This window comes from Hyperolius riggenbachi, chromosome 7 (assembly GCF_040937935.1).
Source record: "Hyperolius riggenbachi isolate aHypRig1 chromosome 7, aHypRig1.pri, whole genome shotgun sequence".
Classification (NCBI taxonomy): Eukaryota; Metazoa; Chordata; class Amphibia; order Anura; family Hyperoliidae; genus Hyperolius; species Hyperolius riggenbachi.
Genome location: NC_090652.1, coordinates 22,729,064 through 22,755,384, shown reverse-complemented (window position 1 = coordinate 22,755,384; position 26,321 = coordinate 22,729,064). Strand labels below are relative to the sequence as shown.

Here is a 26,321-nt window from a genome sequence, read left to right as displayed (position 1 = left end):
GCGGAAGCATGTGTATAAGTGACGTCACTACAGAAACGCCCATAATCCTGCTGCTAGCAATCTCCACCACTAGAGCACGAGCTGCACACCTCTGCAGTGGCGGCCATTTTGCTGAAGCCCAGCATTCCCAGCCATAGAGAGGAGGCCACACCTCCAGCTTGCTCTTGCTCTGGACAATGTGTATCCCCCCAGCCATGTGAGAAGCCCCCCTGCAGCCAGGTGTGTGAATGCTGAGTGGGAAGAGGAGGAGAGGAATGAGCTGTGTGTTTGGGGGACCCTCACATGGTGTAGAGACCCCCTTTGTGAATCAGCTGTTCCTCCAGACTTTGCAGCAGCTCTGCCTGTGTCCCCTCTCTGCTGGAGGTGCTGCCTGTGTCTGCTGCAAGCTGCCATTATCACCCTAGTAAGTGTCACATTTATACTATGCTCTCTGTGTGTATATGTATATATACAGTGTGTGTGTGTGTGTGTGTGTGTGTGTGTGTGTGTGTGTGTGTGTGTGTGTGTGTGTGTGTGTGTGTGTGTGTGTGTGTGTGTGTGTGTGTGTGTGTGTGTGTGTGTGTGTGTGTGTGTGTGTGTGTGTGTGTGTGTGTGCGTGTATACAGTGTGTGTGTGCTCATAGTGTAATACTGTCTGTGTTATATTGTCTTTGTGTGCATACACTGTAATAATGTTGGGACTTGCATATTCAGCTGTCTAGTAGGACATCTTCTCTGCTTGATAGCCAGAAAAAGAGTACACTGTGGTTGAATAGCAGCTGATTCATCATGAGTCAGCTGCACCAGCAGGGTCGGTTCAAGTAACAATTGGGCCCTAGGGCAAGATTAGCCTGGGGGCCCCCGAACAGACAGAATGACCAAAAAAGCATCATTAGAGGCCGTTCGTTGCAGCCAAATCTCCCTCCTGGGCCCCTGAGCTGGCTGCTGACCCTCCCCCAATCACCTCCCAACATAACAGACTCTGCAGAGTCCCTGGGGAGCAACAGTTAAGATGGGGAGGGACACCTCGGGGGCCGCTACAGGCTCTGGGGCCCTGGGGCAACTGCCTATTTTTTCCTATGGTAGCTCTGGCCCTGTGCACCAGTCCTTTCTGTACTTGGCTGGCCGGCAGCCCTGACTTATTCAAAGTGAATTAACTGTGTCCATGGTAGCATTCGTATCCCCGACATCTGTAAAGTGAACTTGGCTCCTGCGCGCCGATGTCATTATCTGGCCAAGTCAGTTCACAGCTGACAACTTAAAGGATACCCGAGGTGACATGGGGAGGACATGTGTATGTACAGTGCCTAGCACACAAATAACTATGTTGTGTTCCTGACAAGAGCTCCACTCGTCCTGCCCTGAGCCCCTGTGGGTTTGTAGTGCTTGCTATGCTACTCTGATAAGGTGTGCTAATTTTGATAAGGCGTGCTAACTTTGATAAGGCATGCTATTTGTCTTGGTGAATCAAGCCCATGGAGAGGAGAGAAATCAGCTGTTAGGCCCTCTTCATATCGAAAAGCATTTTGCACAAGTGGTTTCACAGCGATTAGCGTGGTAAAAATCATTGATCTCATTGGATTTAGAGCGATCACGGCCAGTGCTTTTTCTAAGCACTGTACCGCGATCGCTCCAGAATCGCGGTAAAAATGCTGCAGGTAAGGGCCCATTCACACTAAGGTGATTCCTGCTAATCGCCAAAGCGCTAGCGCTTTTTAAAGCGCTAGTTCTATTCTAACCTCTGGCAGAGATCTCACTGCTGAGACTGGCACAATCGTGGGCGTTTCTTGTTTAGTGCGTTCTGGAGCGATCGCGGTACAGTGCTTAGTAAAGCGCTGACCGCAATCGCTCTGAATTGTGAAAGTGTCCAGTGATTTTTACCATGCTGACCGTGGTAAAATCACTTGTGCAAAAACGTTTGCGCTTTTAGATGTGAATGAGGCCTAACGCGTTTTGTGATTGCCGCGAATTGCAAAACGCCCGCGATTGGGGCCAGTTGCGGCAGTGAGAACGCTGCCATAGTGTAGAATAACACTAGCGATTTAAAAAGCGCTAGCGCTTTGGCTATTAGCAGGAATCGCCCTAGTGTGAATGGGCACTAACAGGCAACTGAACATAGGACGTCGCTTCTCTCTAAATGACGGCCAGGATCTGTAAGAGATGCTATAAATTATCCTATCCAGCCGGCATTTATAACTGATACACTACCTAATATGTGTTTTTCTTACTATTAGAAACATGCTACTAGAGTTATCCCAGTGCCCTAAATTTCACTGTAGTGCCCCTTTAATTCATTTTCCGTGTGCAGAAAAATACTTGACATCCTGCAGGATAATTCTGCACATTTTGTCAGTTTTTTCTATCAATTGCATTAGCTGCTATGAAAAAACGTGCACGTTTTTCTGTATACAAACACACATGGCCTGCAGAAAATGCATGCAGAAAACTGAAAGACAAGTGTGTCCCCTGCCTTAGATAAGTATTTCCTTTTTGTCCATAGCTTTGGTTCAGATTGACAACAAGGCTGGGAAGTTGAACTCCAGTCCTGGAGGGACAGATCCATGCCAGTGTTCAGGATGGACAGAGAACTGGGCTCTGCTTGATGAGCCACACCTCTCCTGATTTAGTCCCATCCATTGATTGGAGTTCTATGTTTGTACGCAGGCTTGTGAAGACGTCATGTAATGATCTGCAGAGCTTTCCCAGTCCTCTCCTGGTTGTGTGTGACTCCGGTTCCTATAAGGTGTCAGGATGTCCCCGTCTGTTCCTCCATAGAGGAGCGAGTTTATCCTGAAGCACACAAGACTCTGGGAGGACATAATGATGGAGAATCAGCTGCCCCTCATATCACCAGGTAAGGGAAGAGTCGCGGAGGGCCCGCCTACATCCCCCCCCCCCCATATCATCAGGTAAGGGAAGAGTCACACGGAGGGACCGCCTACATCCCCTCCCCCTCATATCACCAGGTAAGGGAAGAGTCACACGGAGGGACCGCCTACATCCCCTCCCCCTCATATCACCAGGTAAGGGAAGAGTCACACGGAGGGATCACCTACCCCCCCCCCCCCCCCTCATATCACCAAGTAAGGGAGGAGTCACACGGAGGAACCGCCTACATTTCCTCCCCCCAAATATCACCAGGTAAGGGAAGAGTCATACGGAGGAACCGCCTACATCCCTGCCCCCCCTCATATCACCAGGTAAGGGAAGAGTCATACGGAGGGAGCGCCTACATCCCCCCCCCCCCCCATATCACCAGGTAAGGGAAGAGTCATACGGAGGAACCGCCTACATCTCCTCCCCCCCCCCCCCCATATCACCAGGTAAGGGAAGAGTCACACGGAGGAACCGCCTACATCCCCTCCCCCCTCATCACTGGGTAAGGGAGGAGTCATACGGAGGGTCCGTCTACATCCCCTCCCCCCATATCACCAGGTAAGGGAAGAGTCACTCGGAGGGTCCGCCTGCATCCCCTCCCCCCCATATCACTAGGTAAGGGAAGAGTCACATGGAGGGTCCGCCTACATCCCCTCCCTCATATCACCAGGTAAGGGAGGAGTCACATGGAGGAACCACCTACATCCCCTCCCCCTCATATCACCAGGTAAGGGAGGAGTCACATGGAGGGTCCGCCTACATCCCCTCCCTCATATCACCAGGTAAGGGAAGAGTCACATGGAGGGTCCGCCTACATCCCCTCCCTCATATCACCAGGTAAGGGAAGAGTCACATGGAGGGTCCGCCTACATCCCCTCCCTCATATCACCAGGTAAGGGAAGAGTCACATGGAGGGTCCGCCTACATCCCCTCCCTCATACCACCAGGTAAGGGAAGAGTCACATGGAGGGTCCGCCTACATCCCCTCCCTCATATCACCAGGTAAGGGAGGAGTCACATGGAGGGTCCGCCTACATCCCCTCCCTCATATCACCAGGTAAGGGAAGAGTCACATGGAGGGTCTGCCTACATCCCCTCCCTCATATCACCAGGTAAGGGAAGAGTCACATGGAGGGTCCGCCTACATCCCCTCCCTCATATCACCAGGTAAGGGAAGAGTCACATGGAGGGTCCGCCTACATCCCCTCCCTCATATCACCAGGTAAGGGAAGAGACACATGGAGGGTCCGCCTACATCCCCTCCCTCATATCACCGGGTAAGGGAGGAGTCATACTGAAGGACCACTTACACCCATTCCCCCTCTCCCTCATATTTCCAGGTAAGGGAAGACTTTCTGTAATGGAAAGAGTCACATGGAAGGACCACCTAAACCACCCCCCCCCCACCTTCCCCCGGTCTGTGAAACGTGTAGGAATAATGTATTTACTCAGTGTGTATGTTTCCTACAGATGAGCCTGGAAACAGAAACCCACCAAAGAGATACACTGGTCCTCTTTATTCCCAGGATTGTACACAGGACGGTCACACCATCCCTCACCATTATCAGGTAGGCGGAACTCAAATAATGATGTCATACTGAGGTTATTATCACCAGTGGGTTAAATACATTTTTTTTTTGCTTACTTTATATATATATTTAGGAGCTTGATGTGAAAACTGCAGTTAGAGAAGAAGAGACGTATGTGAGAAGTGACCAGCTCTCTATGGAGGAGGGAGGAATGATGAAGACCATGACAGAGGAAGAGACGTATGTGAGGAGTGATCAGACGCCTGCGAAGGAGGGAGGAATGATGAAGACAACTATAGAGGAAGAGACGTTTGTGAGGAGTGATCAGACGCCTGCGGAGGAGGGAGGAATGACAGTAAAACAGGAGGCGTGTTTCCTGCATATCAGCCCAGGTAAGTAATGATCACACAAGCAGAACTTGTGGATATTTGTATTTCTTGTAGGAGTGTAAAGTGCCCCTGTAGTGGAATAAAGTACCCCATATGGGTGGTGACCTTAGTAGAGGGGAGGCCTCTGGATAATGCAGCGTCCAGCGCTGGGACCCCTGGAACCCCCTCTACCAGCCCTGGAGGAACAGTGGGCGTGGTGCTGTCGTCTGTGCAGCAGCACATAGCAGATGCAGGAGACTCCTCCCACCTGTGCAGCAGCACAGAGCAGATGCAGGAGACTCCTCCCACCTGTGCAGCAGCACAGCGCATATGCAGGAGACTCCTCCCACCTGTGCAGCAACACAGAGCAGATTGGGGTCAGCTTTCCCTGAGCCTGACCGGGCTCCAAGCTGCTGCACAAGTGCGAGATAAAAAAAAGTTCAGTCCCTAAAGTAGCTGTGTGTGTGTGTGTGTGTGTGTGTGTGTGTGTGTGTGTGTGTGTGTGTGTGTGTGTGTGTGTGTGTGTGTGTGTGTGTGTGTGTGTGTGTGTGTGTGTGTGTGTGTGTGTGTGTGTGTGTGTGTATATATATATGTGAACCCTTAAAGAGAACCCGAGTTGGGATTTAATTATGTTAGTGGGGCACAGAGGCTGGTTGTGCACACTAACACCAGCCTCTGTTGCCCCATGGTGTGCCCCCAGGACCCCCCTGCGCGCTGCTATCCCCTCCGCAGTGCTGGCGACACACAGCGTGTCGCCAGCACAATGTTTATCTATGCCTGTCTGTTAGCGATGCTCCCCCACCTCCTCTGTATCGGCGCTACACGCCCGCGTCCCTTCCCTCCAATCAGCAGGAGGGAAGGGACGCGGGCGGGTAGCGCCGATACAGAGGAGGCGGGGGAGCGGCGCTGACAGACAGTCATAGGTAAACATTGTGCTGGCGACACGCTGTGTGTCGCTAGCACTGCGGAGGGGATAGCGGCGCACAGGGGGGTCCTGGAGGCACACCATGGGGCAACAGAGGCTGGTGTTAGTGTGCACAACCAGCCTCTGTGCCTCACTAACATAATTAAATCCCACCTCGGGTTATCTTTAAGAATTATATGGATTTCTGCACAAATTGGTCATAAAATGTAATCCGAAGTTACAACAATAGACAATTACAGGCTGCTTAAACCAATACCATAATACCACACAAATAATTCAATGTTTCCGTGTTTTTATTGAACACACCATGTAAACATTCACAGTGCAGGGGAAAAAGTATGAGAATCCTTAGACCAGTGATGACGAGTGCCGCAGATTATGAAGTGCTTAATAGCACTTCTACAGATTGTGCAGTGTGGTCTGGGCATGATTTGTGAAGTGTTCCTCATCCCCAGAGCCTGCTGGTATCAATACAGCAGATGTATTGGTTACCTCAGCATCAGCAATTTCCATATACACTGCACTGCTTGAGGAACCTTTCTAACTCCTTTTATTTTAGAACCGTTTAAGAAGGAATCTGCTCTAGTGTAGTGATTTCTTAAGATGTCTGAGACAGTTCTGCACAGATTTCTAAAAACCTACCAATATTATGACTCACACTCTTGATAAATGTCTGCCTCGATCCCTCTGGTGAGATCGCTGTCTGTCGTCATGACATGTTTTAAACAATATTTTATTTCAAGATTTTTCGAATATGTTGATTGACAACATGCCAGGGTGAGTTGCAGAGTTCCTGAATAAGAAGGGACAACGCTGCAAATATTGGCTCTGCATAAATTTGATTGTCAATAACAGCCTTTTACACTTCTGTAATGCTTATAATTATACTTCAATACATTACAGAAACCACTAAAACAGATCTAAAAACACTGAAGCAGTTCACTTTGTGAAAACCCGTATTTGTGCCATTGTCACAGCTGTTGTTGGCCAGGACTGTAGAAACTGCCTTTATCAGTCACTGCTACAGCAACACACATAACTGCTGACAGGACAATGACTGTTCTCTGACTGTTGGGAACCCTTCAGGGGGACATCTTATCTCACCTCCAGATAATGCTGCAGAAGATAATGATGGCACACTACTAGATTTTATTGCTGAAAATATACCCAGCAGACGTCACCATGAGGATAAACCACCAGATCTCTCCAGTCCTGAGGAACCTTCTGATAGATCCCATCCTGTCACCTCAAATACCCGTCCAAAGTGTCACAGTGCCGATAGATCAGGAGATCGTCTTATTCTGGGGAATGTTCCAGTAACTCTTTTTGGCCTTGTTCACATCATAAATGGCAATCGTTGATGCCAGCGTTTTGCGAGTTTGTGGGTGATTTTTATTCATTTTTTAGCACCTCCTGGCCTTACCTGCGTTTTTTTTTTTTTTTTTCAAAGCACTTTTGCAGAGCAATTTGTTTTTTCCCTTCCTGACATTAGTCAGGAAGTGAACTCTTTGACCCGGAAAATAATAAATACCATATATTTATTCTTAAACGAGCTTGAGAAATTGCTATGCAAAGCGCTTTTTCAATCATTTTGCAATTTCCCTATACCTGCCATTATAGGCAAATCGCCCTGAAAATGGTACTGTTAGGAGTTTGGTAGTTACTTCCGCAGAAGGGAGCGGTGAGGCCGCCGCTTCCGCGTCTGACGCGACCGCGGATCTCGCCGCGTCTTCTCAGTCATTTTTGTCAGGCAGGACAGGTCTCTCCAGGGTACATCTCAGTAGAGCAGCGCGCGCCAGGAGACAGGACCTTTATGCTTTGAGGAGGCGGGTCAGCTGACCGGCCGGTCAGCTGACATGGCAGGACCGATCACCGCTCCTGATTGGCTGAAGTGCGCTGTGCGGAACTGCAGGGTTACCTGTCTGTATTTAAGACCCGAGCTGTCAGTAGCTTATTGTCTGCTGTTACTGATACTTTGCGGTTAAGCTCTCAGACCTTAGTCAGTTCTCAGTGTGTTTGATCCGGCAGGACCCCGGGGATTCACACATAGCTAGGATATTTCTATTATATTTGTAAAAGTAATTATCATTATCGTATTGATTATCTGTGTATGACTCTTTGCCTGAAACTCTTGACTCTGCCCTCTGCCTCTTTATTCTGTACTCTGCCTATCTGATTATTGCCGACCCCGGCCCGACCTCGACTCTGATATTGCCTCCTGATTTTGTACCTTCGCTCATCTGACCTGTTACCGACCTTTGCCTGTTTTTCACTACGCCTTTGCCTGACGACTCTGTACTGCCTCTTGACCAATCTGTTACCGATTTTTGCCTGTACGACCACTCTACCTAGTGATAGTCCCTACAGCCAAGGGCTATCACATAGGAGTACTCCTGTGTTACTGTGCACCTAAAACATGTGTGATCACACTCTGAATAAAGTACTGACTATTGTGCTGTCAGAAGCTGTTACTGATCATTACATAACAGCAGACCAAAAAATCATGGAGGCGCAGGTCCAGGTGTTAAATGCTGCTGTCAAACAGTTAACTGCCACAGTGGCATCTCAGCAGGCTCAGATAAATCTCTTGTCTGAGACTGTAAATAGGCCTCTGGGAGTTGTATAATCATTGCCTCCCTCACCTGTCCGTGAGCCCAAGATGGCACTCCCTGAGAAATTTTCTGGTCACTAGTCAGACTTTCATAATTTTAGAAATCAATGTTTATATTACTTTGAAATGAGGCCCATTTCGTCAGGTTCTGAGTTACAGCGGGTAACACTCATTAAGACTCTCTTAAATGGGGACTCGCAAACCTGGGCTTACAACCTCCCTGTTGATCATGAGGCCCTAGGGTCAGTCGAAGCTTTCTTTAAGGCAATGGCGGTCATTTATGATGATCCTGATGTGGCCGCCACAGCAGAAAAAAAGTTAAAAAGACTCCGACAGGGGCATGGCACGGTAGAGGATTATGCCTCAGAGTTTAGGAAGTGGGCAGTTTCTTCCAGATGGGAACATTATGCCCTACTCGATTGTTTTCTCTCGGGGCTATCTGAGTCAGTTTCTGACATCATGCTCAGTCACCCCAAACCCAAAACACTCGATGAGGCCATTTCCTTGGCAGTCAAGATAGACCGCAGGGTACGTTACCATAAACAAGGCAGGTCTCGTACTAGTCCCAGAACAGTTTCTGCCGTTCCTTCGGTCACGACTACTTCGGATGAGCTCATGCAGATTGGCCATTCGAAATTGTCGGAAGCTGAAAAGACCAAAAGAAGGAGAGAGGGTCTCTGTTTATATTGTGGGGAAAAAGGTCATTTTGTGCAGAATTGCAGTAAGAAGGCGGAAAACTTCTCCGCCTAGGTGTAGTTGGAGGTACTACCCTAGGCGAACCTGTTCTACCTCCTAAAAATTCTAAAATTTTGTTGTCATGTTCTATTTCATGGAAGAATCAAGTTTTTTTCTGCTCAGTCCTTCATCAACTCTGGCTCTGCAGTTAATTTTATTGATTTTGACCTGGCCTCTAAGTGGGAAATCCCCATTCTTCCCATTAAGAGACAGATCTATGTTACGGCAATCGATGATTCCCCATTACAGAATAAGCAGCCAGTCTCGCAAACTCCTCTCCTCTCCTCACCTGTCGTATTGGAGTATTGCATAGGGAGGAATTGTCAGTTTATGTTTTGAAAATGTCTACCTCTATGATTGTCTTGGGGCTCCTGTGGTTACGTCAGCACTCACCTCAGTTAGACTGGAACACCGGGCACTTGTTGTCTTGGTCTCCCGCTTGTCAAGATACTTGTCTTGAGAAAGTTACCCTGTGTTTCACTGAGGTTGAGGTAGAAGGTGTCCCTCCTCCGTATGTAACCTATTCAGATGTTTTTTTGTCCCAGAGCTGCTGATAAACTCCCTCCTTATCGGGAGTTTGATTGTCCCATTGACTTAAGACCGGGTACCATGCCCCCCCGGGGACATTTGTCCAACCTCTCAGGTCCAGAACAGGTAGCCATGAAAGAATACATTAAAGAGAACCTGGAGACAGGTTTTATCCGTCCGTCCAAGTCTCCAGCAGGGGCGGGGTTCTTCTTTGTTCAAAAAAAAAGATGGTGGACTACGTCCATGCATTGACTTTAGAGCTTTGAACAAGTTAACTATCCCTAACCGCTACCCCTTGCCACTGATTGATGATCTGTTTGCACAAGTTTCTGGGGCGCAAGTATTTTCAAAGCTGGAGCTGAGAGGGCATACAACTTGATTCGAATTAGACAAGGGGACGAATGGAAAACTGCCTTCAACACACCCGATGGGCATTACGAATACTTGGTGATGCCCTTCGGGTTGTGTAACGCCCTTGCAGTTTTTCAAGAATTTGTAAATGAAATCTTTAGAGATGTTCTGGGTGGTTTTGTTGTCGTATATTTAGACGATATACTGATCTTCTCTAAGAGCCTCAGGGAACACAGGGAGCACGTCAAATATGTTCTGGAGAGACTTAGACAGAATTGTCTCTACGCTAAACTTGAAAAATGTTTATTTGAAGTGTCAGAAGTTGCATTCCTGGGATACACTATCTCTGTTAATGGTCTCTCAATGGACCCTAAAAAGGTCACTGCCCTTCTGGACTGGCCACAACCCGTGGGGTTGAAGGCTCTGCAGAGTTTTCTAGGGTTTGCTAACTATTATAGAAAATTTATCAAGGGCTTCTCCTCTGTGGTTTCTCCTCTCACCAACCTGACCAAAAAAGGGGTGGATACCTATAATTGGTCAGAAGAAGCCTGTAAAGCGTTCATGCAACTTAAGACACTATTTTGTGCTGCTCCCATTTTACACCATGTGGATGTGACCCGTCCCTTTATTGTAGAAGTAGATGCCTCCGAAGTTGGAGTGGGGGTTGTACTGTCTCAGTATTCAGGTTCGCAGGGACGGTTACATCCGTGTGCGTTCTTTTCTCGTAAATTTTCACCAGCAGAAAAGAACTATGACATCGGTAACCGAGAACTTCTGGCCATAAAGATGGCATTTGAGGAGTGGCGACATTGGCTGGAGGGGGCAGAACGTGATTACAGTATATACTGACCATAAGAATTTGGAATATATTGAAGGAGCAAAGAGGCTCAACCCAAGACAGGCCAGGTGGGCACTCTTTTTCTCATGATTCCGATTCATAATCACTTACAAACCAGGTCATAAGAACATTAAAGCTGATGCGTTATCTCGATGTTTTGAACCTGAGACAGTTCAGCCCTCACTCCCAGTTAATATCTTGCCAGAAAAAGTAGTGATTGCTGCCACGGAACCCTTAGAAGATCTGACTACCACTCTGCTGTCTTATCAGTCTGATGCTCCTGAGGGTAAACCAGATGGGGTGCTGTTTGTTCCTCTGCATTTGCGTCTCCAGATTTTACATATGTTTCATAGTCACAAGAATGCAGGCCATCCTGGTATTTGCGAGACAATAACTCTTCTGTTCTGCTGTGTATGGTGGCCTTCGTTGAAAAACGACTGTAAGGAATTCATAAATTTCTGCACGGTCTGTGCTCGCAGCAAATCCTCGAGACAGGCACCTGCAGGAACATTACAATCCTTGCCTGTGCCCACAGAGCCATGGACCCACATATCCATGGACTTTGTGGGGGAACTCCCTGCCTCTGAAGGGTACACAGTGATTTGGGTGGTCGTGGACCGCTTCAGTAAAATGGTTCACTTTGTGCCTTTGAAGAAGCTCCCCTCAGCTCAGGAACTAGCGGATCTTTTTATTGACCACATTTTCCGCTTACATGGGATACCAGTGAATGTAGTCTCTGAAAGGGGGGTACAGTTCGTATCTAAGTTTTGGCCAGCTTTCTGCCAATATCTAGGCCTAACTCTGTCCTTCTCCTCAGGTTACCACCCTCAGATCAACGGCCAGTCTGAGAGGATGAACCAGTCATTAGAGCAGTTCCTGCGTTGTTATGTGGCTGAGTCCCAACATGAATGGGTCAAGTTTCTCTCCTTTGCTGAATTTGCTCATAATAATCTTCGGAAAGCCTCCTCAGGTTTTTCCCCGTTTAAAGTAGTTACAGGGAAGTCACCCAAATTTTGTCCACTACCAGCAACTAATTCTCTTTTTCCTGCTTTGGAGGGCTGGCAGAATTCATGTAAGAGAATTTGGTCATTAGTGAGAACCAATCTGGAGAAGGCTTTTGGTGTCCAAAAAAGACAGGCTGATCGAAAACGTTCACCATAGTGGAGTTTTAATCCAGGTGATATGGTGTGGGTCTCCACACGGCACATCGCCCTGAGACAGCCTTCAGCCAAACTGGGACCCAAGTACATTGGTCCATACCCTATTACTGAAAGAGTCAATGATGTAGCTTACAGGGTGGCTCTCCCAGCCACTATGAAAGGGGTAAAATCGTTTCATGTATCTCTGCTTAAACCTACGGTATATGCTGATTCCTCCCACCAACCCCCCCCCCACCTTGGTTATTGATGGAGAACCGGAATATGAGGTTGAGGAGATTCTGGATTCTTGCAGGGTGTGGAATTCTTTGCAGTATCTGGTCCATTGGAGAGGGTATGGTCCTGAGGAGAGGTCATGGGTCCCGGATCATCATCTGCATGCAGAAGAGTTGAAAAAAACAGTTTCACTCTTCACATCCTCAGAGTGCATCAGGGGCGTGTCCGGAGGCCACGCCTCGAGGGGGGGGGTAATGTTAAGAGTTTGGTAGTTACCTCCGCAGAAGGGAGCGGTGAGGCCACCGCTTCCGCGTCTGACGCGACCGTGGATCTCGCCGCGTCTTCTCAGTCATTTCCATCAGGCAGAACAGGTCTCTCCAGGATACATCTCAGTAGAGCAGCGCGCGCCAGGAGACAGGACCTTTATGCTTTGAGGAGGCGGGTCAGCTGACATGGCAGGACCGATCACCGCTCCTGATTGGCTGAAGTGCACTGGGTGGAACTGCGGGGTTACCTGTCTGTATTTAAGTCCCGAGCTGTCAGTAGCTCATTGTCTGCTGTTACTGATACTTTGCGGTTAAGCTCTCAGACCTTAGTCAGTTCCCAGTGTGTTTGATCTGGCAGGACCCCGGGGATTCACACATAGCTAGGAATATTATTGATAGCTGTAAAAGTAATTATCATTATCGTATTGATTATCTGTGTATGACTCTTTGCCTGAAACTCTTGACTCTGCCCTCTGCCTCTTTATTCTGTACTCTGCCTATCTGATTGTTGCCGACCCCGGCCCGACCTTGACTCTGATATTGCCTCCTGATTTTGTACCTTCGCTCATCTGACCTGTTACCGACCTTTGCCTGTTTTTCACTACGCCTTTGCCTGGTGACTCTGTACTGCCTCTTGACCAATCTGTTACCGATATTGCCTGTACGACCACTCTACCTAGTGATAGTCCCTACAGCCAAGGGCTATCACATAGGAGTACTCCTGTGTTACTGTGCACCTAAAACACGTGTGATCACACTCTGTATAAAGTACTGACTATTGTGCTGTCAGGAGCTGTTACTGATCATTACATGTACAGGCAGTGCTTTGGTGAGCGGTTCACAATCGAACCGCTCAGATGTTAACACTCTCATAGGGAATCATGGCACAAGCACTTAAAAAATCCCGAAAGCACCCTTAGTGTGAACAAGCCCTTACTGTTTGAGAGGTAGATGGGAAGAATTATCAGTGCTCAGAATGTGGGAAATATTGTAAAAACACATCACATCTTGCTGCACATGTGAGAGAACATACCGGGGAGCAGCAATTTCCATGTTCTGAATGTGGGAAATGTTTTCCTCAGAAAAGTTATTGTCATAAACACCAGAGAACTCACACAGGAGAGAGTCCATATTCATGTCCTGAGTGTGGGAAATGTTTTAGTCACAAAACTGGTCTTACTAGACATCAGAGAACTCACACAGGTGAGCGTCCTTATTTGTGTCCCATGTGTGGGAAAGGTTTCATTCAGAAAGCTGATTTGCTTTCACATCAGAGAACTCACACAGAAGAGAATCTTTATTCATGTCCTGAATGTAAGAAATTTTTCGGCCAAGAAAGCTCATCTTCTTAAACACATACAAATGTACACAGGAGAGCGTCCTCATTCATATCCAGAACGTGGGAAATGTTTGTCAGAAATGTCATCTTCGTATACATCAAAGATGTCACGCAGGAGAGCGTCCTTATGTGAGTTCAGAGTGTGGGAAATCTTTCGTTCAGAATTCCATTCTTACTGCTCATAAGAAAATTCACACAGGACAGCATCCTTAGTCACGTCAGGAATGTGGAGGAAAGTTACAGTCAGGCAGCTTATGAAGCTACGGGGTTACAAGCACAAGTCTCCTGGAAGCACATATTATTAGAGCAGCAGCAATGACGTGGCCTCACAGTGCTGGAACTACACTACAGATGTCACCTGCTCTACATTCAGGACTTTCTCCAAGCTGGGGACTCATTCTTGCTGATCATCTCCGAGGACATATGCTGGAAGATTACTGTACAAACCTCATAAAACACGCCTTTTCAGTCAAGTCTACAATTTGTTGTAGGTCGCAATGGAGGCTCACGGCTTCATCAGCTAATTCCTATGTCTTCTTCCCTATTGTTTCCACCCCGTTACCCTCTACATTGCAAGCTCGCAAGGGCACAGACCTTCTCCTATTTTTCCCTATTTTGTAATTTATCATATAAGCCTGTACCAATTTTAGTGGTATCTTAACACTTTCAGTACAAGCGGTCTCTGGCACCTTAAGGACTAGAGACCGGTGGTGCAAAAAAAAAGTTGCATACTGATGAATCGCTGCTACCACCCATATATTTGAGCACTAGTATTTTTACTCCAGTTCTAGGGTAAGTATGAATAGCTATAAATTTAAAGAAAAAGTACCCTCACAGAGCGGCAACTACAGAAAACACCATAAATGAAGTTGCGAAAAAGTATAAATTTTATTATTGTTCAAAAGACACGAACATGCATTAAAAACAAGCGCTGATTATCAGACAGACATCCTGCAAAAATTACCCCAAAATATAATTTGTCAATTACGATACACGTAATCAAACTCTCAATGGTTTGCCAAAAAAGTGTGATAGAAACCGTGTACCATATATGAGGTGTGTACCTACACACCATAGATACATAAATGCACTATGCCTGGGTAAAAAACCTGTAATGAAAAAGTGCCCTTCATATCATTGCTAAAAAAGGCCAGCCACTTGTATATACAGTGGCTTGCAAAAGTATTCGGCCACCCTTGAAGTTTTCCACATTTTGTCACATTACTGCCACAAACATGAATCAATTTTATTGGAATTCAACGTGAAAGACCAATACAAAGTGGTGTACATGTGAGAAGTGGAACGGAAATCATACATCATTCCAAACATTTTTTACAAATCAATAACTGCAAAGTGGGGTGTGCGTAATTATTCAGCCCCCTTTGGTCTGAGTGCAGTTAGTAGCCCATAGACATTGCCTGATGAGTGCTAATGACCAAATTTAATGCACCTGTGTGTAATCTAATTTCAGTACAAATACAGCTGCTCTGTGACGGCCTCAGAGGTTGTCTAAGAAAATCTTGGGAGCAACAACACCATGAAGTCCAAAGAACACACAAGACAGGCCAGGGATAAAGTTATTGAGAAATTTAAAGCAGGCTTAGGCTACAAAAAGATTTCCAAAACCTTGAACATCCCACGGAGCACTGTTTAAGCGATCATTCAGAAATGGAAGGAATATGGCACAACTGTAAACCTACCAAGACAAAGCCGTCCACCTAAACTCACAGGCCAAACAAGAAGAGCGCTGATCAGAAATGCAGTCAAGAGGCCCATGGTGACTCTGGACGAGCTGCAGAGATCTAAAGCTCAGGTGGAGGAATCTGTCCATAGGACAACTATTTGTCATGCACTGCACAAAGTTGGCCTTTATGGAAGAGTGGCAAGAAGAAAGCAATTGCGAACAGAAAAGCATAGGAAATCCCATTTGCATTTGCCACAAGCCATGTGGGGGACACAGCAACCATGTGGAAGAAGGTGCTCTGGTCAGATGAAACCAAAATGGAACTTTTTGGCCAAAATGCAAAACGCTATGTGTGGCGGTAAACTAACACTGCACATCACTCAGAACACACCATCCCCACTGTAAAATATGGTGGTGGCAGCATCATGCTCGGGGGGTGCTTCTCTTCAGCAGGGACAGGGAAGCTGGTCAGAGTTGATGGGAAGATGGATGGCGCCAAATACAGGGCAATCTTGGAAGAAAACCTCTTGGAGTCTGCAAAAGACTTGAGACTGGGGCGGAGGTTCTCCTTCCAGCAGGACAATGACCCTAAAGATAAAGCCAGGGCAACAATGGAATGGTTTAAAACAAAACCTATCCATGTGTTAGAATGGCCCAGTCAAAGTCCAGATCTAAATCCAATCGAGAATTTGTGGCAAGATCTGAAAACTGCTGTTCACAAACGCTGTCCATCTAATCTGACTGAGCTGGCTCTGTTTTGCAAAGAAGAATGGGCAAGGATTTCAGTCTCTAGATGTGCAAAGCTGGTAAAGACATACCCTAAAAGTCTGGCAGCTGTAATTGCAGCAAAAGGTGGTTCTACAAAGTATTGACTCTGGGCTGAATAATTACGCACACCCCACTTTGCAGATTTGTAAAAAATGTTTGGAATAATGTATGATTTTCGTTCCACTTCTCATGTGTATGGCACTTTGTATTGGTCTTTCACGTGGAATTCCAATAAAATTGATTCATGGTTGTGGCAGTAATGTGACAAAATGTGGAAAACTTCAAGTGGGCCGAATACTTTGCAAGTCACTGTAAGTGTACAAAAAATCAAGAAAAAAAAATCCCCCCCCCCCCCCCCCAAAAAAAAAAACCCACTTCAAAAATATATATAGACAGTGCAAAAATGTGTGCATCATCCAGGCATAAAGCATATATGACCCAATTCAATATGCAATCATCGTAACAATTATAGCAAAGAAGTGCTAAAGTTAAAACCTGTGAAGGAAAAAGTGCCAAATGTGATAAGGCTTACCAGAGAGATGATGGTAACCAGGAGCGGGGAGCCTGTATGAATTTTAGTGGTATCTTAACACTTTCAGTACTAGCAGTCTCTGGCCCCTTAAAGAGAAACTGAACTGAAAATAAAAAGTAAAAATAACCATACACAGGTCATACTTACCTCCCATGTAGTCTACTTCTCAATCTCTTTCTCAACTCCTGCGTCCCATTTGTCCACTGTGATCAATGGAATTCTCTGTCCTCCATTTTAAAAATGGCCATTACCCCATAACAGCTTCCTGGCCAGCACACTGTTAAACTGTAATATCGCCCACTCGAGCCATAGGGAAACATGGACATTACCTTGCGCATTCAGTTGTAACTGACAGCTGCTGATATATACCTTACAGCAACTGGTATTTTTCAGTTCTGACAAAATATTGTCAGAACTGGAAGGGATCACTGTAGGAAGAAAAGGGAGACTTTCTGAGAGGAATTAAAGGTGAGGTTAGTATGTAATATTTATTTGCAGCTACATTATGTGTTTATTTTAAATAATTTTACTCGCTTCAGGTTCCCTTTAAGGACTAGAGACTGCAGGTACCAAAAAAAAAGTTGCATACTGATGAATCACTGCTACCGTCGTACACCTGTAGTCTCAGCCCACCTGGTTTGGGGTCTCTGACAGCAGAGCTCTGTGAGTGGGTCAGGAGCCGGTTTCATTGGCTCCTGACCCTGTGATCAATGTGAGCCAATAAGATTTACTCTCATTGATGACAGCATCAGGAGCCAATTAAATCAGCTTCTGACCGTCTCACGGAACGCTGTTGTTGTTTTGACAGCAGGGCGAGTGAACTGCAGCAGGCCGAGAGCGACGCGACTGGCAGGGCAAGGAGAGCGTGTGGTGGCGGTGAGGTGAAATCTACACCTTGGCAGGAATAACGGCCTAATGGAGTAGATTTCAATCACCGCCACCCAAAAGCAGTTAAACTACACATTACCTATGTATGTATTTGTAGTTGTACTGCTGGATGTCATGATTCTACAGTGACCTTAACTTCTCATATACATATGTTCCCCAATATTTGTTTTGTACTATGCATCGGGCTATAGAAGATGTTCAACCCCAAATAAGTATATACAGGGGGCGCATGAGAGACTGGCCCGGCTGCCTGGTAGGAGTGTGAGTATATACGGGGGGTGCATGAGAGACCGGCCCGGCTGCCTGGCTGGAGTGTGAGTATACAGTGGTGTGAAAAACTATTTGCCCCCTTCCTGATTTCTTATTCTTTTGCATATTTGTCACACTTAAATGTTTCTGCTCATCAAAAACCATTAACTATTAGTCAAAGATAACATAACTGAACACAAAATGCAGTTTTAAATGATGGTTTTTATTATTTAGTGAGAAAAAAAACTCCAAATCTACATGGCCCTGTGTGAAAAAGTGATTGCCCCCCTTGTTAAAAAATAACTTAACTGTGGTTTATCACACCTGAGTTCAATTTCTGTAGTCACCCCCAGGCCTGATTACACCTGTTTCAATCAAGAAATCACTTAAATAGGAACTATCTGACACAGAGAAGTAGACCAAAAGCACCTCAAAAGCTAGACATCATGCCCAGATCCAAAGAAATTCAAGAACAAATGAGAACAAAAGTACTGTAATTGAGATCTATCAGTCTGGTAAAGGTTATAAAGCCATTTCTAAAGCTTTGGGACTCCAGCGAACCACAGTGAGAGCCATTATCCACAAATGGCAAAAACATGGAACAGTGATGAACCTTCCCAGGAGTGGCCGGCCGACCAATATTACCCCAATAGCGCAGAGAAAACTCATCCGAGAGGCCACAAAAGACCCCAGGACAACATCTAAAGAACCGCAGGCCTCACTTGCCTCAATTAAGGTCAGTGTTCACGACTCCACCATAAGAAAGAGACTGGGCAAAAACGGCCTGCATGGCAGATATCCAAGGGGCAAACCACTTTTAAGCAAAAAGAACATTAAGGGTCGTCTCAATTTTGCTAAAAAACATCTCAATGATTGCCAAGACTTTTGGGAAAATACCTTATGGACCGACGAGACATAAGTTGAACTTTTTGGAAGGTGCGTGTCCCGTTACATCTGGCATAGAAGTAACGCAGCATTTCAGCAAAAGAACATCATACCAACAGTAAAATATGGTGGTGGTAGTGTGATGGTCTGGGGTTGTTTTGCTGCTTCAGGACCTGGAAGGCTTGCTGTGATAGATGGAACCATGAATTCTACTGTCTACCAAAAAATCCTGAAGGAGAATGTCCGGCCATCTGTTCGTCAACTCAAGCTGAAGCGATCTTGGGTGCTGCAGCAGGACAATGACCCAAAACACACCAGCAAATCCACCTCTGAATGCCTGGAGAAAAACAAAATGAAGACTTTTTTTTTTTTTAACCAGAAAAGTTTATTAAGCATATAATACATGTACAGGCAAAAACTGCAATCACAGGATGTAAAGAACAGTTGTATGTAAAGCCACTTGCACAGACCAAGAATACATGTCACGTTTTGAACATCTAGTTACAGCAAAGTCAACAAATGTCAACAGGTATAATGGCATCATTAATAACAGCAAAGTTTAACATAAGGGGGAAAATAAGCTGGTGAGGTGTAGTTTAGGGAGCACCAGAGAACGGCAGGGGGGAGACATAACCCGCTGGGACGTTAAAATACGTCAGAGTGTGCCTCATATATTACGGGTATTGTTATATAACCACAATTTAGGATACAAAGTGGCACACCTCTGGTAGGCAGTGATGTGGTAGGCATAGTAGGTTGGGGAAACTGGGGACTATTTGCGGTTTTCCCACTGATCCCAGATTAGATGAAATTGAGGTGTTCGACCCGTGTGTATAAACCAGCTTTTTATAGGGCAATCCATCATCCAAGCGTTTAATCCAGCTGGAAAGAGGCGGCTCCACAGGAGACAGCCAACGCAGGGCTATCTCCTGCCGCGCCGCAAATAAGGCTTCACAAACAAATGACTTAGTACAAGGTTGTAAACCCTCATCTCGGATGACACCCAATACACATAAGATTGGGTCCAGGGTTACTGGAGATCCCATCTTGTCATGAAGAAACTTTATTACTTGTTTCCAGAAAACGACTATTTGAGGGCAGCTCCAGATTAAATGGAAAAATGAAGGGGAGTCGAATCCACACTTTGGGCATAACTTACTGGCATTAGCATTGTATTTGACCACCCGGGACGGGGTGAGGTATGCCTGGTGTAAAATGTATAGCTGGGTGGCACGGTCTTTAATACACACTGAGACTTTTTTGACTGCTTCTAGGGCCTCATCCCAGTCGTCGTCTTCCAAGTCTAGTCCCTCACTTAACCATTTTTCTTTAGACACTAGAGGGCGCTCACAGGCTCCACTTTCTATTAGTTCTTTGTAAATGTCTCCTATTTGGTGTTTAGCTGGGCCGTTTTCAATTAAATGCAGTACTTTATGGGGTTCTATGTGTATAGGTAAATTTTTAAATTGCGTCTGGAAAGCATGTTTTAACTGTAAGTATCGAAAGTGGTGGGATGCAATTGTGGGGTGGCGTTTTATCAGGGCGTCAAATGTCGTCAAGCTCTGTCCAGTCACTATGTGGCCTAGGAATACGACTCCAGCCCTTTCCCAGAAAATTGGGTCTGGGATGGAGCCGAACTCAGAAAACCGTGGGTTGTGCCACAAAGGGGTGTGAAAGTCATATTTAATGGAGGAGTAAAGGCCTCCCACTCTTCTCCAAACGGTACAGGCCTGCACTAGAATCGTGTTGTGCGATTTTTTTGAGGGGATATGCTCACGTAGAATATCCAGGGCAACGCTCTCTTTTGTTAGGTCACTATCATATCCCAAAGCTTCAGGGTTGTAGGCATTTTCGGTGGAGAACCATGCTGCTATGTGCTGAATCTGTGCAGCAAAGTAATAGTGCTGAATAGATGGAAGGGCTAAGCCACCCAGGCCATTGGGGTTTATCAAGAGAGAGTACCTAACTCGAGGTCTCTTACAGTTCCACAAAATGAAGACTTTGGAGTGGCCTAGTCAAAGTCCTGACCTGAATCCTATTGAGATGTTGTGGCATGACCTTAAAAAGGCGGTTCATGCTAGAAAACCCTCAGATAAAGCTGAATTACAACAATTTTGCAAAGATGAGTGGGCCAAAATTCCTCCAGAGCGCTGTAAAAGACTCCTTGCAAGTTATCGCAAACGCTTGATTGCAGTTATTGCTGCTAAGGGTGGCCCAACCAGTTATTAGGTTCAGGGGGCAATTTCTTTTTCACACAGCTCCATGTAGGTTTTGAGGTTTTTTTTCTCACTAAATAATAAAAACCATCATTTAAAACTGCATTTTGTGTTCAATTATGTTATCTTTGACTAATAGTTAATGTTTTTTGATGAGCAGAAACATTTAAGTATGACAAACATGCAAAAGAATAAGAAATCAGGGAGGGGGGCAAATAGTTTTTCACACCACTGTATACAGGGGGGGGGGGTGTATGAGAGACTGGCCTGGCTGCCTGGCAGGAGCGTGAGTATATACAGGGAGGTGCATGAGAGACCGGCCTGGCTGCCTGGCAGGAGTGTGAGTATATACAGGGGGGGCGCATGAGAGACCGGCCCAGCTGCCTGGCAGGAGTGTGAGTATATACAGGGGGGTGCATGAGAGACCGGCCCGGCTGCCTGGCAGGAGCATACGTATATACAGGGGGGCACATGAGAGACTGGCCCGGCTGTCTGGCAGGAGTGTGAGTATATACAGGGGGGCGCATGAGAGACCGGCCCGGCTGCCTGGCAGGAGTGTGAGTATACAGGCAGCCCCCGGCCAGCCGTTCCCCGTGTGCCTCTTACTCTATCACTGCTGTGTGTCCTCTCCGGCTTACCTGAAGCCTGTGTCACCTGCATGTGCTGCCATATAGGTAACGCTCTCATACTGCAGCAAATGGAGGTGACACAGGCTTCATAATGCCGGAGACCCCACACAGCGGGGATCGAGTAAGAGGAGCACGGGGGTCTTTCCTGCACCACCCTGTATATTCTCTTGTCATTATCTGTCACTGCTACGGCAACACACATGACTGCTGACAGGACAATGACTGTTCTCTGACTGTTATTATTTCTCCAACAGATGATGGTGCAGAAGATAATGGTGCCGCACTACATTTACCAGCAGGAAACTCCATTGCTGATAATATACCCAGCAGATGTCACCATGAGGGCAAATCACCAGATCTCTCCAAACCTGAGGAACCTTCTGATCAATCCCATCCTGTTACCTCAAATACCCATCCTTATTTATGTTCTGATTGTGGAAAAGGTTTTCGTTTCAAATCTGGTCTTCTTACACATCAAAGAATTCACACAGCAGAGCGGCCCTACTCATGCCCAGAGTGTGGGAAATGTTTCAGTCAAAAATCTAATCTTCTTCAACATCAGAGAAGTCACAGAGAAGAGCGTCCTTATTCATGTCCAGAGTGTGGGAAATATTTCGCTCGGAAAGTTTATCTTATTAGACATAAGAGAACCCACACAGGAGAGCGTCCTCATTTGTGTCCGGAGTGTGGGAAATGTTTCAGTCTGAAAGCAAATTTAATTAAACATAAGAGAATTCACACAGGTGAGCAACCTTATTCATGTCCTGAATGTGGGAAATGTTTCAATATTAAGGCTAATCTTCTTAGACATCAGAAAAGTCACACAGGAGAGCATCCCTATTTGTGTCCAGAATGTGGGAAATGTTTCAATATTAAGGCTAATCTTCTTAGACATCAGAAAAGTCACACAGGAGAGCATCATCCCTATTTGTGTCCAGAATGTGGGAAATGTTTCATTCAGAATTTTGATCTTCTTAGACATCAGAAAAGTCACACAGGAGAGCGTCCTTATTCATGTCCAGAGTGTGGGAAATGTTTCAGTCAGAAAAGTAGTGTTATGGCACATCAGAGAAGTCACACAGGAGAGCGTCCTTACTCATGTCCAGAGTGTGGGAAATGTTACAGTCGGAAAATGTATGTTGTTACACATCAGAGAAGTCACAGAGGTGAGCGTCCTTTTTCATGTCCAGAGTGTGGGAAATGTTTCAGTCAGAAAGCTAGTGTAATGGCACATCAGAGAAGTCACACAGGAGAGTGTCCTCATTCATGTGCAGAATGTGGGAAATGTTTCAATCGGAAATCCGCTCTTATTAAACATCAGAGAACTCACACAGGAGAGCGTCCTTATTCATGTGTAGAGTGTGGGAAATGTTTCAGTCAGAAAGGTAATCTTATTGTACATCAGAGAAGACACACAGGAAAGCAACCTTAGTCAGGTCAGGAATGTTGTGATAAGTTACAGTCAGACAGCTTATGAAGCTACGGGGATACAAGCACAAGTCTTTTGGAAGCACATATTATTAGAGCAGCAGCAATGACGTGGCCTCACAGTGCTGGAACTACACTACAGATGTCACCTGCTCTACATTCAGGACTTCCTCCCTATGTCCTCCAGGACGGCCCCTCCTGAGACTGTGTCTGTCCCTCCACAAACCGGAAACGCCTACCAGAAGTAATTAAAATACAAACCAATCAGCATAAAAGCATCTCCCCCCCCCCCCCCCACCCCCCCTCAATCAGTCCTTTTTCTGTTTCTGCATCACCCAGGGAAGCACTGCACCTGCTTATTGTTTTGAAGTAGGGAAGCTTGAGGGCACCTACCCTGCGTTAGGTACCGTATTTGTTTAAAGGACAACTGAAGTGAGAGGGATATGGAGGCTGACATATTTATTTCCTTTTAAGCAATACCAGTTGCCTGGCTGTCCTGCTGATCCTCTGCCTCTAATTCTTTTAGCCATAAACCCTGAACAAGCATGCGGCAGATTAGGTGTTTCTGACATTATTGTCAGATCTGACAAGATTAGCAGCATGCTTGTTTTTGGTGTTATTCAGACACTACTGCAGCCAAATAGACCAGCAGGACTGCCAGGCAACTGGTATTGTATAAAAGGAAATAAATATGGAAGCCTCCATATATTTCTCATGTCAGCTGTCCTTTAAAGTGATGGCGGTGGGGTCAGCTGTGCTGGGCGGCCTGGTGCGTGGAGGTGACGGGTAACCTGGAGCTGTGTACCGCGCAGTTACTGGGCTCATGGAATCTGATAGTGTGCCGCCACCATGGCTGTTTTTCCTCGTGTAGAGGATCTGTCCTTGCTGTGCGTACCTCCGTTGTGGAGTGGGCGGGACGGAGCGATGGTTTAATCACACCTATTGGCGTGTGATTGGCTGATGGCGGCGGGGAGGGAGGGCCGAAAGCAGGAAGCGCGGCTTTTAAGGTGCACACTTGCTGCGATGCTCGGCGTTCTGCGAGGGGACTATGGAGCAGTCAGCAGAGTCCACCGCAGGAGACACCCGCAGAGGCTCGCACAGAGTAGGCCAGTGCACAGCCTTCGGTAATGGCTTGTTCACATCTAGGGCGTTTAGTGTGTGTTTTTTTTTTTTTTTTTTTTTTTTTTTTTTTTTTTTTTTTTGGCACCAGCGATTTTTAAAAACGCCCTGAATTTGCTAGTGCCATGAATCCTTATGGGATAGTTCATAACAGCGCGTTGCATCCACTTTCCATTCAGCAAAGCGCTGCAGGTACCATTGTCGAGGTGGTTTTGCTACAATGGAAGGTATTGGAAATGTGCCAAATGCTTACAAATCTTTTTATCTGACAATTGCATTCGCGCTTTTATGAATAAATACATGGTATTTATTCATTTCCGGGGTAAATTGTTCACTTCCTGACTGATGTCAGGAAGTTAAAAAAACGGAATTGCTCTGCAACATTGACAGGCAACCTATTGGACCAATCAAAGTGCGGGGATAATGTCTTTTAAAGCAGAGTTCCCCAACGCTGTCCTCAAGTCCCACCAACAGTGCATGTTTTGCAGGAAACCACAAACATTCACAGGTGAGGTAATTAGTGTCTCTGCAGAGCTGATTAACTGCCTGTGTGGATTTCCACAAAACATGCCCTGTTGGTGGGCCTTGAGGACAGGGTTGGGCAACACTGCTTTAAGGCTACTTTCCCACTAAGACGTTGCGTTAGGTGCTACGTCAAGGTCGCATAACGTGCCCCTAACGCAACGCATAGTGGGGTAGAAGCTGGACGTCAGATCGAGCCGCATTAAGCGTCTCTTCATGCATCCTGTGATGCGTACTCTTGGACGCATGCGGCATCACGTGGTCCCGCCGACCAATCGTCGCACAGAGCGGCGCTCCAGGAAGTAAACACTGCACGTCACACCGTGCCGTGAATATTAATTAGCCATGTGCCTGGCCGAAGGAGGAGGAGACCACCTCCTCCAATACTACTGAGCATGTGCAAACAGTCTAACGCGGCTCAGCCGCGTAGAACGCACAGCATGCGTGAAGTGTTACAATGTAACGCAACGTGGGTACTGTGAACAGCACATTGATTTTTCATTACTGTGCGGTGGGCTGCGTTACAGGCTGCACTAACGTGCGCCTGTAACGTCTTACTGTGAAACCAGCCTAAAGTGATTGGACCTGCACTGGCTCAGGGCAGGACCAATGGAGCTCTCGTCATTGCCAATTAGCAGGCATACGTTTGTAGCGCTTGCTATGCTACTCTGATAAGGTATGTTGACTCTGATAAGGCACATTATTTGTTATAGTGAATCAACCCCATGGTGTGCAGAAAAGACATACAGAAAACAGACAGATGAGTGTGCTCCCAGCCTGGGCTTTTTATTACACTCACTCTGACCTCCTATGATGGAGGAGAACTGACTCTGCAGACTCCTCTAGTATCACTACAGTACTCAGCACATGGGGAGGGGGTGCACAAGCTGGGGGCAGGACGCTGTGCACAAGACCCTGCTGAAAACTGGATAGGGACTGTCGTCAAATGTTCGTATGATTCCTTGTCAGTGGCTGAGCAGATCGGAACCACACTATACTAAGAGGGATTTAAGTGTGTAACAATTTGTGCAGAAAGCAGAAAGCTTTTTCTCTCTGCACCTTTAGTTATCAGTCTCTCAGGATAGGGAGAATAGATTTTTTTTTTTTTTTTTTTTATTTCTTGGACTGCTAGAAAATTTACAGTGCTGAGGCGCACAGGGCGATCCTGACTGCGTTCAGAGGCTGGAGCCTCCCCAGCCTGTGTTGGCAAAGCACTAGTGCATGTTCCTGTAAATCTCCTTTGTAAACATTACATATTTAATTTTAACTTTTCAGCACTGCTTCTGTTAATTCACCAATGACTTAATTGCTTCTTATCACAACTAAATGATCTATGTCTTGTTTTTTTGTTTTTGTTTTTTTAAGACAAATTAGTCTTTTTGTAGGTGTTGTTTGAAACTTTCTTTAGTATGAATTTTTTTTTTTTTTTTAACTTTAAATTTTTATTAAAAGTTTTTAACATTACATAAAATACAGCGTTTAATATATGCATTTGTAGTACTGTGGTGCTTTAGTATGAATTTTACAGGGGAGAAATAAAGAAAAATTACACAATTTCTCAATTCTATTATAGATGAAACCCACACGTTATTTGCCCTGATTATCACAGCATTTAAATTATGTTACTAGTACAATGTTTGGCGACAATATTTTATTTAGAAATAAATGTGCATTTTTTTCTGA

General features: G+C 46.0%; 2 protein-coding genes across 3 annotated transcripts in view; both read left to right on the top strand.

Annotated features, from left to right (window-relative positions):
- LOC137524137 (zinc finger protein 436-like) overlaps window positions 1-26,321 on the top strand; it is a 297,499-nt gene that overhangs the window by 181,006 nt on the left and 90,172 nt on the right. The gene's annotated exons all lie outside the window — the stretch shown is intronic.
- LOC137524148 (oocyte zinc finger protein XlCOF22-like) lies at window positions 138-26,321 on the top strand. Its single transcript, XM_068243716.1, has 5 exons — window positions 138-403; window positions 2,643-2,832; window positions 4,326-4,423; window positions 4,518-4,776; window positions 21,824-26,321. Exons 2-5 carry the CDS (start codon window positions 2,799-2,801, stop codon window positions 22,999-23,001), a joined length of 1,569 nt encoding a protein of 522 aa, XP_068099817.1. The 5' UTR covers window positions 138-403; window positions 2,643-2,798; the 3' UTR covers window positions 23,002-26,321.